General features: G+C 24.5%; 3 protein-coding genes across 3 annotated transcripts; 1 reads left to right on the forward strand and 2 right to left on the reverse strand.

The window, feature by feature from the left end:
* Positions 1-327: 327 nt before the first annotated feature.
* Positions 328-3130, reverse strand: LOC127285890 (ribonuclease Oy-like). Its single transcript, XM_051312097.1, has 4 exons — positions 2928-3130; positions 1914-1988; positions 1108-1606; positions 328-504 (listed from the first exon to the last, which is right to left on the reverse strand). Exons 2-4 carry the CDS (start codon positions 1967-1969, stop codon positions 379-381), a joined length of 681 nt encoding a protein of 226 aa, XP_051168054.1. The 5' UTR covers positions 1970-1988; positions 2928-3130; the 3' UTR covers positions 328-378.
* A 1847-nt stretch (positions 3131-4977) lies between these two features.
* On the reverse strand, positions 4978-10896 carry LOC127285894 (ribonuclease Oy-like). The gene is made up of 4 exons (XM_051312100.1): positions 10739-10896; positions 10438-10526; positions 6642-7137; positions 4978-5263 (listed from the first exon to the last, which is right to left on the reverse strand). The coding sequence occupies exons 2-4, from the start codon at positions 10500-10502 to the stop codon at positions 5132-5134; spliced, it is 693 nt and encodes a 230-aa protein (XP_051168057.1). The 5' UTR covers positions 10503-10526; positions 10739-10896; the 3' UTR covers positions 4978-5131.
* An 840-nt stretch (positions 10897-11736) lies between these two features.
* LOC127285884 (ribonuclease Oy-like) lies at positions 11737-15318 on the forward strand. The gene is made up of 4 exons (XM_051312090.1): positions 11737-11824; positions 12047-12147; positions 14361-14859; positions 15042-15318. The coding sequence occupies exons 2-4, from the start codon at positions 12089-12091 to the stop codon at positions 15183-15185; spliced, it is 702 nt and encodes a 233-aa protein (XP_051168047.1). The 5' UTR covers positions 11737-11824; positions 12047-12088; the 3' UTR covers positions 15186-15318.
* The last annotated feature ends 258 nt before the right edge of the window (positions 15319-15576 follow it).

Genomic DNA, 15576 nt, shown 5'->3' on the forward strand with positions numbered 1-15576 from the left:
GAAATCCGAAAGATTGTGCGAATTCATAAAAAAAGAATGCGATTACAAAATGTAAAGTAGGAAAATAATATAATAACAGCTGCGATTTTGTGCTCCCTGCTTCTGCCATCTAACGGCGACAAGACGTAATAAACCTGTCATTAGTTGTCCAGTATTGTCAAAATAAAAAAATGATGTATTCTAAATTAACTCGAATGTCAAGACATTCTTGATAAATTAAATTATGTCACTGCGATATATTAAAATACAAAATTTTCTTTTTGATGAAACAAATGTTTATTTTTACAAAAAAAAAATGTGAAAATAATAACATTAAATGTACTTTTAAATGACAGAAAAAGTTAAAACAAAATTTTAAACCCCTTCTTCACAATAAAATTAACGTGGATATTCAATATTTAATTGACGATTGCAATTTGTATCAGCTATATGATTTGCACAATTAACTAATGCAAACGTCCTGGTCATGCAGATTCTTACTTCATGTAAAAATTGTCTGCCATCCTATAAACAGAAAAGTAAATTTATTATTATTATTATAATTATTTAAAAATAGAAAAAATATGAGACCCATAATGCCTAAAATTAATTTGTTGGTAGTTTTATTTGATTGAATTTTATTGGATAGAATTTTCTTTTAGCAAAATTTTTATTTATTCGAATTATTTTTTGACAAAATTTTAAATAAAACAATTTTCTATATTGCAGAATTTTTTACTTATATAACCAAAAATTTATTTAACAGAATTTCTATTTGATTGAATTTTTATTTAATAGATTTTTCATTTGTTTGAATAAACATTCGGGAAAAATCATTTTGTCGACAATTTAAAATTAACCAATAAACATTTTCTGTCTAATTATTGCGATTGGTTAATTTTAAAATTCGTCGCACGTCAAATTGTTTCTGACGGAAGTTAATTTGAACTAATGAAATTTCGGTTAAATAAAAATTCTGCGATATAAAAATAAGTCGTTATTCTGTGAAATATAAATTCTAAAAGAAAGTTCTTTCTAATGAAATCGTAAAATGGTAAAATAAAAATTAATTTTAAACATTATTCGTACAGCTGAAAAATATTATAAGAAATAAAGGGAATGATTCACCTTTTTAAAACAAGAGACTTGAGGTGTAAAATTATTCAATTCTCGTCTAAGAGCTGCTTGAATATCTTGTAGAGCATAATTGCCTCCGGGTCTTATACCACCAGTGTTAAGAATATTTCCTATTACATAATTGTTGTTCCATTGTAATCCTTGATTAAAATATTTAAATTGTGAATTTAAAGCTTGTATATCTAACGAGCATGTTCCATGCCTACGCCATTCGTGGCTCCAAAATCCCACTGGATTATTATTTAAAACATTTAACCATCTGGTATTAAGTTGACCTCTTATGCCATTTAAATTTCGAGCGTTAAGATTATTTCTTGTATCACAATCAAAAGGACCTCTTTCAGGTGCATTTTTACTTGGCCAAATTCCATGTATCGTCCAATCATTATGGGGTATATTACATTCATTTGGTTGTCTTCCTGCTTGTAAACATGTCGTTCTTGGCCATTGTTGGCTAAATACTAATATTGCGTAATTGTTTTGACCGGCTCTAAAATTTTTATTTTTTTCCCTTGTTATAAATTTTCATTCTATATCACTCTTTTTTTTAATAATGACAATTAGTGCTACCTAGTGATTTTTTATATTTTGTCATTTTACAATTATGTTAATTTTTTCCCTTTTTTTTCTCTCTACTAATATATATAATTTTGTACGAAATGGAAAATTTTGTTATTCCCTACTTATAAATATAAATTATTATTAAATGGAATTATGCAGATGAATTATTACAATGTTTTAAGTGATTAATTAATTTATATTTATAATTTTTTAATTGCTTATATAATAAAACTTACGCAATCGACAATGCAGTCAGGAAGATACATAATTTTCCAAAGAAATTGGAGTTCATTTTTTAAAAAATTTAAGACCTGTATTTAAACAATTTACATAGTGTTAGTTTAAAAATTAAAATTAAGCATTTGCTCTATTGTCTTCTAATAAATTTTTTTAACGCATTTTAGTAAAATATTAAACAATTTTATCTAAATATTTCTAATGGAATAATAAAATATTCAGTATTTACACTTTAAGTAAAAAACTGCAAACTTTCTAATTTTCATGAAGTAATATTTCATGTCCAGGAGGTTAGCACAGAAAATTAAAAGGCATTAAAATAAGCTGCAACGCTTATTATTTTAATCCAATTTTGCTTATTTTAATTCCAAAATGGATTAAATTAAGCAAAATTCGATTAAAATAATAAGCGTTGCAGTTTATTTTAATGCCTTTTAATTTTCTGTGAGACCCCAGTAAAGTTAAAATTTTCAAGAAACAAATTTGTGCTTAATTGTACTCGACTTGTACTCTTTTGTCCACAAATTCAATTTTTAAAAAACTGAAAATTCCGGGCAAAAGCATCAAAAAACTTAATTTTAGACCTGTAAAGTTTAAATTAAAAAAAAAGATATTTTTTGATAATTTTAAACTGAGTCATCTAAAATAAGTTTTTGATTTTATTGCCCGGAATTTTGAGTTTTTCCAAAAATGAATTTTAACACAAATATGCACAATTTAGCACAATATTTGTTTTTTGAAAATTTTAACTTTACTGGTCTAACTTCCTGGACATGAAATATTTCTGTTTAATAAAATAAGTGTAATAATTTTAAATTTGGATCAAAGAAGGAAATTTTAAATATTTTTTTTACGTAAATAAAATAGTAAAACATAATCAAATTAAAGAAATTTTCAACCGAATGTAAAATGATTTTTTTTTTTTTATTAAAACATTTTTACGAAGTACTGTGCCAACAGTGGCATTTCTAAATTATATGCCTAATTAAAAACAAAACTAATTTGTTACTTACCAAAGTCGATTGTAAAAGTGATGAAAACATTTTGTCTAAGTCTTTAAATACTATTTCAAAAACTATTTTTATAAACAAAAGTATAGATGAAAAGCCTGTTTTAAATTTAATTTACGTCATAAAAATACGGGTTTTTTTTTCCTCACAATAAATTTTTATTTTCGTCATTATGACGAAAAGGAAAAATCGAAAAAAATTTGCCATTTTTTTGTAATTGGCCAATAACTATGGTTATATGTCAAATGAATTTAATTGATAAAAAAAAACAAATGCATATAATTTATAATAATAAAATTTTGAAAAATAAATAAATAAAAGTCAATAAAGTAACAAGTAGAAAATGGATATTTAACTTTATCTAAACTACTTCAAAATTATATGTTTGGAAAAAGTTTTGTTGTAAACTTTCCTTAAAGAACATACATTAGATTGTGATATCAGTTTGTAATCAATTTAATGTTGTTATTTGTATTCGGTTTAATAATTGAAAAAAAAATGTAACAAAACTTAAAAGAAAAAGGGGGAAGGGTCGCAAAGTAGTATTTTTTTTTAAATTCATAATATTTATTTATTAGGTATTTAGTCACGGTGAAGTTCACTGTTTAAATTAATAATTTCTATTGCTAAAATTAAGTAATTTAATTTCTTTTTAATTAAATAAATTCAATTTTCTTGAAAAATTAATACAATTTATTATTCGCTTTTGTGTGAAAAAAGCCCTCATTTTTCATAATGAAGTTATAATAGTAAAAATTATCAAAATAAAAAAAAAGATATATAATCAATTTCTTTAAATTACTCTCAATAAGATGCAATTTTGAAAAAAAACGTTATTCCTGAAAAAAACACGTTTTTTGCATTAAATTTGTTTAAAAATCATTATTTTGAAAAAAAATTACCTCCGACTTAAAAAATTGTGTTTTGATAATTTATAATGTTAATAAAAGACCCTTAATAAAGTTTCATGATGGAAAAGCAATAAGTTTTTAAAGATAAATAATTAAAACGTATAAAGAGAAAATTTTTTTTACTTTTAAAGTGTATTTTTATTCAAATCATTTGTTTATGCAAAAAAAAAGAAACATTTGTATGTACATAAATTGTTGTTTCGCTTGTGGTAACTGCTTACGTGACTTATCCGCACTTACACATAAGCTTATATTAATTTATTTAGAAAATATAATTTTAAAACAGAAATTAATTTTATTTTTTTATTGATAATTATTTTTTTAAGGGTTTAGACCACTGTGAAATTTTTAAAAAATCGAAAATTTTTTTTTGCTAAAAAGGTAGAAATAAGAAACAATAATATAATCATTATAGATTTTGATTAAAACACGTGCCATTTTTACAAAAATCGATTTTTTCAAAATCCCCTACGGACTTCCATAAATTTTGAGTTATAAATTAAGAAATAAATTTGGTTTTTTATTTTCTTACCTTTTGAAAATAATTTTTTAATAGTTTAATATACTTAATATGATTATATGATTTGATGATTTTTTTAATTCATTTTATTCTGTTCTTGAATAAAAATCATAAAAATAGGTCTGATTTTCGGCTTTCACAGTGGTCTAACCCCTTATAATAATTAAAAATATTTACATTTGCTGTTTTTATATAAATTGTTTCATAAATACAAAGTTGACTTATTTTTCAGAAAATTTCTGGAAATTAATATAATTATTAACAAATTAGATTCGAAAATAGGACCAAATTCAGTACGACGCCAGTACTGACGGTCAAACAATTATTATAATATAAAAGTATAGAAAAAGTACATTGAAAATTTTAAATAACCTTAAAAGGGTGTCAAAACTAAAATTTATTACTGTCTGTTAAAAATTGTTTAGATACAAAGATATATAAATTTTAGAAAACATACTTTTAAACATGGCAAAGAATGTATAACAAAAATAACAAATAATAATAATAATTTTTTAATTTAAAAAATACAACATATTACAATTGAGTCGCCGGAAAGTAAAACCACACATAAAATTCTAAGGACCATGTTAATTCAATGGGAGTCAGAAGTTTATATGTTGTTTTACTTTCCGGCGACTCAATTACAACAAATAACAAATTTTTTGAACAACAAAATAAAAAATATTATGTGTATGTACATATAAAATATTGAATTAAAAATTTTTTACTTTTTATATATATTTATAATGAATAATTTGACCATATCGTTTTATATTTCATCGGCTGGGATATTCAACATTTGTTCTTGAATCGCAATTTGTCTCAAAGGCCAAATGCCCTCTGCAACTGATTAATTTCAAATTCTTGTCTATACAAATCCTTACTTCATGCAAGTATTGTTTATTTGCCTAAAAATGTTATATATATATAGTAAATTAAATTGTTTTTTCTTTTTTTAAAATTGGGCGCATGATTATCCCATTATAACCATTAATTAGAATTTTTATTTATTTTACATATTTTTTTTACATAAAAAAATTTTAAGTTACCGAATTTTTGTTTGGCAGAATTTTATTTTACAGTAATTTTCTTCATATGATTTTTTATTTAAAAAAATTTTTAGTTAGGCGAATTTTAATTTAATAGAATTTTCATTCAATCGAATTTTATGTGATTCGAATTTTTAAAAGACAGAAATTCCAATTCACCAAGTTTTAATTTGTAAAAATTTTTAATTGACAGAATTTTCATTTGTCCGAAATTACAAATGTCCGAACAAACAATCGACAGAAAGATTTCGGCGGAATTTTTAAAACTGACCAATCACGATTTTCTTAATAATTTCTAATTGGTCAATTTTAAAAATTCCACCGAAATCTTTCTGTCGATTGTTTGTTCGGCCATTTGTAATTTCGGACAAATGAAAATTCTACGACTTAAAAATTTTAGCAATTAAAAATTCGTACAAAAATTAAAAAAAGTCATGGAATTACTTTTTTGGACGAAAAAGTCATGAAATTTCATAAAATTTCTGGAATTTTGAAATAAATTATAAAAATTAGAACAAAAACGCCACCATTTTAATTTCTGCTCTATTTTTACGGAGAAATAGAGCATAAATTAAAATGGCGCTGTTTATATATGCTCTATTTTTTCGTAAAATCAGAGGAGAAATTAAAATGGCGCCGTTTTTGCTCTATTTTTGCATAAAACTATACAGAAAAAAACTGAACTCAGAATGATGCGTGTAGGCGGCTCATTTTGATGTGCAACAAAAATGAACCAGGTTGGTGGCGCCACTGTCTATGTCGTTTAGCATTGGCTCATTTTGATTTGCATCAAAAATGAGACAAGGTTTTTTCTGTGTAAGGCAGAAATTAAAATGCCTCCGTTTTTCTCTAAAAATAGGACAAAAACGCGGCCATTTTAATTTCTGCTCTAATTTTTCGTAAATCGTAATTTGTTAGACACCCTGATCACATAAAATTCGATTGAATGAGAATTCTGTTAAATTAAAATTTCCTCAAATAAAAAGTCATGTAAATTAAATGACTATATATAAAATAAAAATTCTGCCAATCAAAAATTAGATTGCTAAAAATTTTGGTATGTAAAAATTCGTATAAAAAGAAATTCTATCAAATTTTAATTAGGAAATTTATACGCTCCGATGTGAAATAGTGAAATCAATTATAAAATTCGATTGACTGAAAAAATTTTGCAATCTTAAATATATTTTTTTTTTCATTATTCAAACGCACATCTCGCTTTATTATATATACTTACAGCATCTTTGATACAAGTAACTTGAGATGATTCTCTTAAACCTTGATTGAGAGCTGTTAAAATATCTTTTATGGCATAATTTTTACCAGGTGTTATACGATCAATTCCAAGGATACTTCCTATTTTATATCTATTATTCCATTCTAGAGCTTTACTGAAATATTTTAATTGTGTATTTAAATCTGCTAAATCAACAGAGCACGTGCCATGCTTTTCCCATTCGTGCTTCCAAAATCTAACTGGATTATTATTCAAAACATTTAGCCATTGTATTAATAATCGACTTCTTATTGATTGCACTTCTTGAGCTCTAAATGGTAAATCTGCTCGACAACTCTCTGGACCTCTTTGACCCGATTTAGTTGGCCAAATTCCATGAATTGTCCAATCATCATTTCGTGGTAAAATACATTGACTTGGTGGTTTTCTAGATTTGATGCAGGTTGATTTTGGCCATTGTTGGGCGAATACTAATAAATCGAAGTCACTTAGAGCTCTAAAAAAATATTCGGTTTTTTTTTCTCTTTTTAATCAAATATTTTACAAGTTTTTCAAGTGAAAAATAAAAATTAATTTTTTTAAACTACGGAAAAGACGATATTCTATAAAATTTTTAAATGTGTTTAAGAATATAAACAATGCAATTTATTTCTACAGATAGCCCATTAACGACCGCCAGGACGAAAAATTTACCTTCACTTAGCAGCTGTTATTTTATATGAAAAAATAATTTAAAAAATTCAGGATAGCCCATTTTTAACGTAAAAATTATCGCTCTTTTCGATTCTGAAGTCCAAATTTAATTATAATTAAATCCTTAATACTTATAACAATTTTATTGCAAAAAAACATGATTTTCTGCAAAAAAATTTTTATTCAAAAAATATTTTGACATGGAAAACGACAGTTAATTTGCTCCGGAACCCAAAATATCGCGTCCTCGAATACCCAGCTACAAAACTATATAGTTGCGAATTTCAAAATTTAAGATGGCGGACGACAAAACGGCGATTTTCCACTAAAAAAGATTTAAAAAATACTATTTTGCAAAAAATAATATATTGATGAATTATTTTTATTACTGCACCATATACTTATGTTTTTTGGGTCACTAAACACGAATACGGTATAAGTTTTCAAAAATTCAAAATGGCGGATCCAATATGGCGGACAATTTTTTCAAAAACTCAATGGATTTATCTGAAATTTGTTACTCGGGGGTTTTTGGGGTCGCCGGTTACGAATCTGAAGTTACTTTTCAATAATTCAACATGGCGGATCCGAAATAGCCTACAAATTTTAAAATTCACCGAATTTGCTTGAAAATCAATACTTATTGAGTTTTTGGGGTCGTTGATTTCGAATTACTTCACTTTATATTGAAATCGAACACATTTTTTATTACTGATCTACTATTTTATTACTGTGTGACCATAAAATTTCACCATTTCTACCGTCAAAGGAGTACTGAAATAATCAAATTGTTTAACATTTTTTATAAAAATTTCTAAAGAGACGCGTACTTTAAAGGATTTTCTGCAGGGTTTAAAATTTGTAGGCTATTTCGGATCCGCCATGTTGAATTATTGAAAAGTAACTTCAGATTTGTAACCGGTGACCCCAAAAACCCCCGAGTAACAAATTTCAGATAAATCCATTGAGTTTTTGAAAAAATTGTCCGCCATATTGGATCCGCCATTTTGAATTTTTGAAAACTTATACCGTATTCGTGTTTAGTGACCCAAAAAACATAAGTATATGGTGCAGAAAAAAAAATAATTCATCAATATATTATTTTTTGCAAAATAGTATTTTTTAAATCTTTTTTAGTGGAAAATCGCCGTTTTATCGTCCGCCATCTTAAATTTTGAAATTCGCAACTATTTTTATTTTTGTCAAAATATTGTTTGAATAAAAATTTTTTTGCAGAAAATCATGTTTTTTTGCAAAAAAATTGTTATAAATATTAAGGATTTAATTATAATTAAATTTGGACTTCAGAATCGAAAAGAGCGATAATTTTTACGTTAAAAATGGGCTATCCTGAAGTTTTTAAATTATTTTTTCATATAAAATAACAGCTCCTAAGTGAAGGTAAATTTTTCGTCCTGGCGGTCGTTAATGGGATAGAATACAATAATTTTTACGAATATGAAGTGAAATTTTCAAAATTCAAAATGGCGGATCCAATATAACGGACGAATTAAAAATTTTTTTTTAATTTTCACGTAACTTGGTATCTATTGGTTTTTGGGGTCGCCAATTACAAATCTGAAGTCAGATTGTAAAAATTTTTGAAAAAATTTCTGCCATATTGGGTTTGTCTGTTTGAATCTTTAAAATCTCACTTCAGATTTGTAATCAGCGACCCAAAAAACCCCTAGATACCAAGTTACGTGAAAATTTAAAAATTCGTCCGCCATATTGAATCCGCCATTTTGAATTTTGAAAATTTGACTTCATATTCGTAATCAACGACCCCCCAAACCCCAACCAATTTTAAAAAAATTTGTATATGACATAAAATCTGACATGTTTTTTGAGGTTTTGAGGTTTCAATTTTACACAGAAAATTAAAAGGCATTAAAATAAGCTGCAACGCTTCTTATTTTAATCCAATTTTGCTTATTTTAATCAATTTTGGTATTAAAATAAGCAAAATTGGATTAAAATAAGAAGCGTTGCAGCTTATTTTAATGCCTTTTAATTTTCTGTGTACTCTCTAAATCTGAATTAGTAAAAATGTTTACTAATTTGAATTAGTGACTCACTTTTTGCTTCTGAATTAGTAAAATTTTACTAACAATTAGTAAAATTTAACTAATTTAGAAGCAAAAAGTGAGTCACTAATTTAAATTAGTAAACATTTTTACTAATTAAGATTTAGAGAGTAAAAGTTTTTTTGTGTGAAGGGTTTGTGTGAACTTTTCGAAAATTCGATGTAAACAATTCTAGAAAAATAATTCGCTATATTTTTCATAAATTTTTTAGAAATATTAAAAAAAAAATGTATGAAAATCTGATATGAAATGTCCCATATAAGGGGCAAAATTCATCAAGTGATTCAACTGAAAAAAAATTTTCTCAAGTAGAGATGAAACTTGCACATTGTTTAGTCCAATATGAGTTTAGAATTTCAACAACGAAGTATTGTTAGGTTTTATTAAAAACTATATAGTGAGGGAAGGGGGTTAAATTGTTTTTTAGTAAGTGAACAGTGGATTTTTTAAAAGTCGTAGCTATTATACAATAAGGTTATAAACAAATTTTGACCTATATATGTTTTCGAAAGATTTTTTTCTTGCTTTGTTGCTGTTTGAAAATTTTTTCAAAAAAAAATTCAAAATATTTAACACTTTTTCTTTAAAATGAAAAATGTTTTTTTTACCTATATTGGTATATAGATCAAAAAATTCTTTTATTTTATTGTATAATATCTACTACTTTTCAAGAATCCACTGTTCACACTTTTAATATTTTGGATCACTTGAGATATTTTGCCTCAATAAAAAAATTTCCAATTTTTTTTAATTTTGTTAAATTTTTTTCGAAAAATTTGCAAGTAATTAAATAAAATTTGTGATTGAAATCAGAAAAAAATAATTATTTAATAAAAATTATTTTAAAAATTAATTTTTAACTATTTATATACAGCAGGAAAGAAATTCCAAAATATCACAAATTTTGTTTGCATTAAAACAAAGGTAACTTATATATATTTTAATGAATAAATCTGATTATATTACAATATTAAAAATTTATTCAAAGAATGTGGTTTTTCCTGATTATAACTTACGCAATTGAGAGTTGTACGAGAATACCTAGGAAAATATACAATTTCCAAAAAAAGTGAGTGTCCATTTTTTGAAAAACTTGAAAGGTGCACTTTAAAAAATAAAAATAGTGTTATTTTGAAAATATATATTGCAAATTTATACATATTAAATATATAATATTATATATCCTATAAATAAAAAAAAGTATAAATATTAGAAAAATTTAATGTTTAAAAACTTAAAATTTTTTATTCTTATAAAAAATTGTTTATAATTTTAAATAATAAATAAATTATAATTATTATTATTTTATGCACTTACCAATGTTTATTATGAAAATGATAAAAAATTTGTTTTACTTTCTCATTTTAAATATCATTTCATTTATTTTTTTTTTTTTTGCCAACATATATTGTACTTTATAAAAAATATTTGAAGTCTGTTTAATATGTAATTTACGTGATGAAAAAAAAAATACGGGTTTATTTCCTTAGTGCAATCAAATTGATTTTCGTCATTATGACACAATTAAGGAAAAATTGAGAACAAAAACATTTTTTGAGATAGATATAAATTTATTTATTATATTTACAATCACTTTTATCAATTATTTTTATTAGGTGATCGATAAAGTTATATATTTCTTTTACGTTTTCAAATATATATAAGAACAAAGAACAAGTATGATTAAAAAAAACTTCAATCGAAATTGGCAATAGTTAATTGATATTTCCTTATATAAATAAATTATCTGGACTGAATAAATTTTATTTGTTATATTATTATTATTATTATTATCGTTTGATAAAATACAGTTTATTTGACTCCAATAAGATTTACTAATCTTTTGTAAAATCTTAGATTCACCCTACATATAATTTGATTTATATATATTTATTAATATTATTATTATTATTATTATTATTATTATTATTATTATTATTAATATTATTATTATTATTATTATTATTATTGTATTAGGAAATTAATATATTCAATTAATTATATTAAAATAATTTATTTATTTAATATTTTCCGATATACTAAAATATATTATTTAGCGCACATATTGCGATAGAATTTTTAATTATATTTTAAAGATATGTAACACATTTTTCATATATGCGACTTTCTAATTTCATTTTCAACTTCAACAATGTAAATTATTAAGCTAATAGTTAACATCCAGGGACTTATACAATGTATCAAACATAATTGTGTAACATCATCAAATAATTGATAACAGCATTTGCGTAGGTATATAACTTTTGTCACATAAAAGAAATAACACACTTATCGTCTTTTGTTCGATTAGAAAGTTTTTATTATTTGTCTAGTGTAAAGTAAATTATACTTTAAAAATATAAATTGAATCTTTAAATTTCATTTAATTAATAACAAAATCTTGTATGTAAGAATTAAAATTATTTTTTTTTTGTAAAATTCTAAATTCCAATAGAAATGAAAGATAAATAAAATTCCATTATGATAAATAATTTTTATATAATATATACACGTATATATCGATAAGAATTTCTCAATAAGTTTTTTCTATACACATATTTGATTCATGTATTTTCATCGTTTACATTGTTTCGTTTAAATTAATAATCATATTATTATCACTAGAAGTTTCAAATTTAATCAACTGAAGATTTTTGCTTTTACAAAATGCACATTTTTTGGATATTTTGTATTTTCCTCGGATTATTTGTACAAAGTTCAATTACGTAAGTTTTTTACTTTGCTAAAACTGTAGAATTACTATATATTGTAAAAATAGAATTTTTGTGAACACTAAAAATTATAATTTATTCTTAAATTTAGGAAAATAATATATTGGGTTAGACCACTGACTTTCGTCTAATAGTGGTTGCGACGAAATTTTAAAAAAATCTAGTTTTAATATATGTGAAACTCGATGATTCCCTGAGTACATTAACCATAATATTATGGTAAAAATTTTATTCCCTTTAAAAATATTAAATATCAAAAGTATGAGGTTCACAATGTGATTTTGTAACCTTAAATTTTTCAATTTTTTTAAAAACACTATTATTTAAAAACTACTAAAAATTAGATGTTGGAACTCACCAAAAACATAAATCACTTTATTCTGCACAGAGGAACGAAAGAATTATTGCAAAAATTTATTATTTTTGGATGATATACGATTTTAAAAAAAATTTTATTTAAATATTCTCAAGATTTTTATTTACTCATAACTTTTTTGTCGGTGCTCCGAAAAAATTGAGGTTTTGCACAAAGATTTTTTATAATATTCTTTACCCTCTTTTAAAATCTTACGAAGGTGTTTTGCTACGTTTTGGAGATATTAATTTTCAAAATTTTTTATTTAAAAAGGTTTTAATTAAAAGACTTGAAGTTAACTGAATTCTACTTAAAATTAACTGAATTTTTAAAACATCGAATGTCCATTTAATGGAAATTTCACATAACCAAAACCTTTTTAGCGGGAGTTTTAAAATCCACCAATCAAAAATTATCTAGAAAATTGCGATTGATTGATTTTAAAACTCCCGCTGAAATATTTCGGCCATTGTTGCAATTCATTTTGAGTTGGGCAACGAATTAAGTAAGCGACAAACTTCAAGTTACTTAAAATATAATCCTGGCCGAAATTTCAGATTTCTCGAATTATTTTTGTAGAGTAATTTTTAATTACAATATTATTTTTTCTAATATTTTAACAATACCAAAAAGATTTTCCTTACCTGTGTAGCTGTAGTAATATTTAGCATGTTAAAAAAAATTAAATTTTCGCCAAAAAAAATCTCACTTTTTCTTAAAAAAAAAAAAAAAAAAAATGTTAAATTCAACTTTAAAAAAAAAATTAATTCATACAGAAGGCAATAGTATACGATTGAAGTAAAGAATTTTTTTTTACATTAGAATTGTGGAGCCTGGATTGTGCACAAATTTTTTTTTAATGAAAAAATTACACAGGCACACAAAAAAAAGTGGTTTGGCCGATACACTACAGTAGTATATTCCCATGTATTTTTCGCCGCTGAATCCGAATTCGAATTCGGAATAGTCAGATTGGCTCTTGTTTTTGAATTATACTCAAAAAACGACTCCCGCTGAATCCGAATTCGAAGTCAGAAATGTCAAATTGGCTCAAACTTTTGATATAAACTCAAAAAATTAGTTAAAATCAAAAAAATGAAATTTTTTTTGGCCAACACACTACACTAGTGTATTACCATGTATTTTTTCCCGCTGAATCCGAATTCAAAGCCAAAAATGTCAAATTGGCTCAAACTTTTGAGATAAACTCAAAAAATTAGTTAAAATCAAAAAAACGAAATTTTTTTGGCCAACACACTACACTAGTGTATTTACATGTATTTATTCCCGCTGAATCCGAATTCAAAGCCAGAAATGTCAAATTGGTTCAAAATTTTGAGATAAACTCAAAAAACTTTTTGATTATAAATCACTTTTTTTTGAGCAGCTTTTTGAGTTTATCTCAAAATTTTGAGCCAATTTGACATTTCTGGCTTTGAATTCGGATTCAGCGGGAATAAATACATGTAAATACACTAGTGTAGTGTGTTGGCCAAAAAAATTTCGTTTTTTTGATTTTAACTAATTTTTTGAGTTTATCTCAAAAGTTTGAGCCAATTTGACATTTCTGGCTTCAAATTCGAATTCAGCGGGAAAAAATACATGGAAATGTACTACTGTAGTTTCTCGGCCACACCACTTTTTTTTTGTGTGCCTGTATTATATTTCAAAGGTTTAAATATATAAGAAAAAATCCACTAAATCTCGGATTGATTTACTTCAATGTGTTTGAGAAAAAAATTCCTGAAATTTACACATTTTTTGACATACTATACTTACTTTGGTGATGTCAAATAAAAGAATACTGATAAAAAATCTAAAATTAAAAAAAATACTTAACTTTTTTTTGTAGGTTTGTAAATGATTTTGAATTTATAGTATTTAGTCAACAATGGCTAAAAAGTACGTGCATTAAATTGCAAATACCAACAAATAAATGCAATGTTCCACAACAAGATTACTGGACCATACATGGTGTTTGGCCAAATCGACATGGAAAAATACAACCTTCAAATTGTAGGCCAGATTTAGAATTTAATTTACATGAATTGGATAATATAAGAGATAAATTAGAAATAAAATGGAGAAGTGCTTTAGATAAGATGGGGTATGATTTTTGGAAGCATGAATGGGATAAACATGGAACATGTTCAATTCGTTTAAACAGCATGAATACAATAGAAAAATATTTTTACATGGGATTAAAATTAAATAAAATATATGATATTCAGTATATTCTTGAGAGATCAAATATTATACCAGGTAGAAGATATCCAATTTCAAAAATTTTAAATGCTTTAGATGAAAAATTGGGAGTTTTGCCACAAGTCACTTGCATCAGAGGTGGCAAGGTAAAAATATTTTTTCACTCAAAAAAGATGTTTATTTAAAATTTTTATATAAATTAAAAATATTTTTCAAATTTATTATCAAATTTTATGAATAGAATCTTGAATTCTACATAATATTCTTAAATATTATATATATATACGATCATTATTAATAATTATTAAAAATATTTTTTTTTTTCTAGGACAAAGATCAATTTTTAGAAGAAGTTCGAATTTGTATGGACAAGGAATTCAAATTAATTAGTTGCAAAGAACACCTCAAAACGGAAACCAATTGTAACCGTGTCCAGTTTGTGGAATATCCCGAAAGGTTTGGTGATTATTAGATTATGTCGCAATATAAACGATATGACGTCTGGTATTGATTCAAAACACTTGAGACACTTGTGTAAACTATTGTAATGTTTTCTTAATAAAATTTATTGTTAAGTTTAATAAATTTATATACAAAAAATACAATATTTAATTGTTTAAGAAAATTTATTTATCTTTTCAGGTCAATAAAATGAAGTTTCCATAAAAAATTTTCTATTAACAAATATATTTCATGTCTATTTCAGGTTTTCTTAGAATTTTGTATTAAAATTTTATTTAAATGTTAAATTACATTTTGTCAAAAAAAATTTTTTAATATTGACAAAATCACTTAACAAACAGTATTTTTTACCTTCATTGGTACACGGAGAGAAAAAACGAGCCTTTACAGCATGGACCTAT

The sequence above is a fragment of the Leptopilina boulardi genome, unplaced genomic scaffold (genome assembly GCF_019393585.1).
Source record: "Leptopilina boulardi isolate dan_hultmark-lab unplaced genomic scaffold, ZJU_Lbou_2.1 LbouV2_342, whole genome shotgun sequence".
NCBI lineage: Eukaryota > Metazoa > Arthropoda > Insecta > Hymenoptera > Figitidae > Leptopilina > Leptopilina boulardi.

What these genes read in the sequence shown, in the direction of transcription:
- LOC127285894 (XM_051312100.1), bottom strand. Translation starts at nt 10,502, where the DNA reads ATGGACACTCACTTTTTTTGGAAATTGTATATTTTCCTAGGTATTCTC. An exon ending in CTCGTACAACTCTCAATTGC is followed by an intron (nt 7,138 to 10,437) that starts GTAAGTTATAAT and finishes ATATTTTTTTAG; the next exon opens with AGCTCTAAGTGACTTCGATT. An exon ending in TTACTTGTATCAAAGATGCT is followed by an intron (nt 5,264 to 6,641) that starts GTAAGTATATAT and finishes TAACATTTTTAG; the next exon opens with GCAAATAAACAATACTTGCA.
- LOC127285884 (XM_051312090.1), top strand. Translation starts at nt 12,089, where the DNA reads ATGCACATTTTTTGGATATTTTGTATTTTCCTCGGATTATTTGTACAA. An exon ending in TTTGTACAAAGTTCAATTAC is followed by an intron (nt 12,148 to 14,360) that starts GTAAGTTTTTTA and finishes TTTTTTTTGTAG; the next exon opens with GTTTGTAAATGATTTTGAAT. An exon ending in CTTGCATCAGAGGTGGCAAG is followed by an intron (nt 14,860 to 15,041) that starts GTAAAAATATTT and finishes TTTTTTTTCTAG; the next exon opens with GACAAAGATCAATTTTTAGA.
- LOC127285890 (XM_051312097.1), bottom strand. Translation starts at nt 1,969, where the DNA reads ATGAACTCCAATTTCTTTGGAAAATTATGTATCTTCCTGACTGCATTG. An exon ending in CTGACTGCATTGTCGATTGC is followed by an intron (nt 1,607 to 1,913) that starts GTAAGTTTTATT and finishes TAAAAATTTTAG; the next exon opens with AGCCGGTCAAAACAATTACG. An exon ending in AAGTCTCTTGTTTTAAAAAG is followed by an intron (nt 505 to 1,107) that starts GTGAATCATTCC and finishes TTCTGTTTATAG; the next exon opens with GATGGCAGACAATTTTTACA.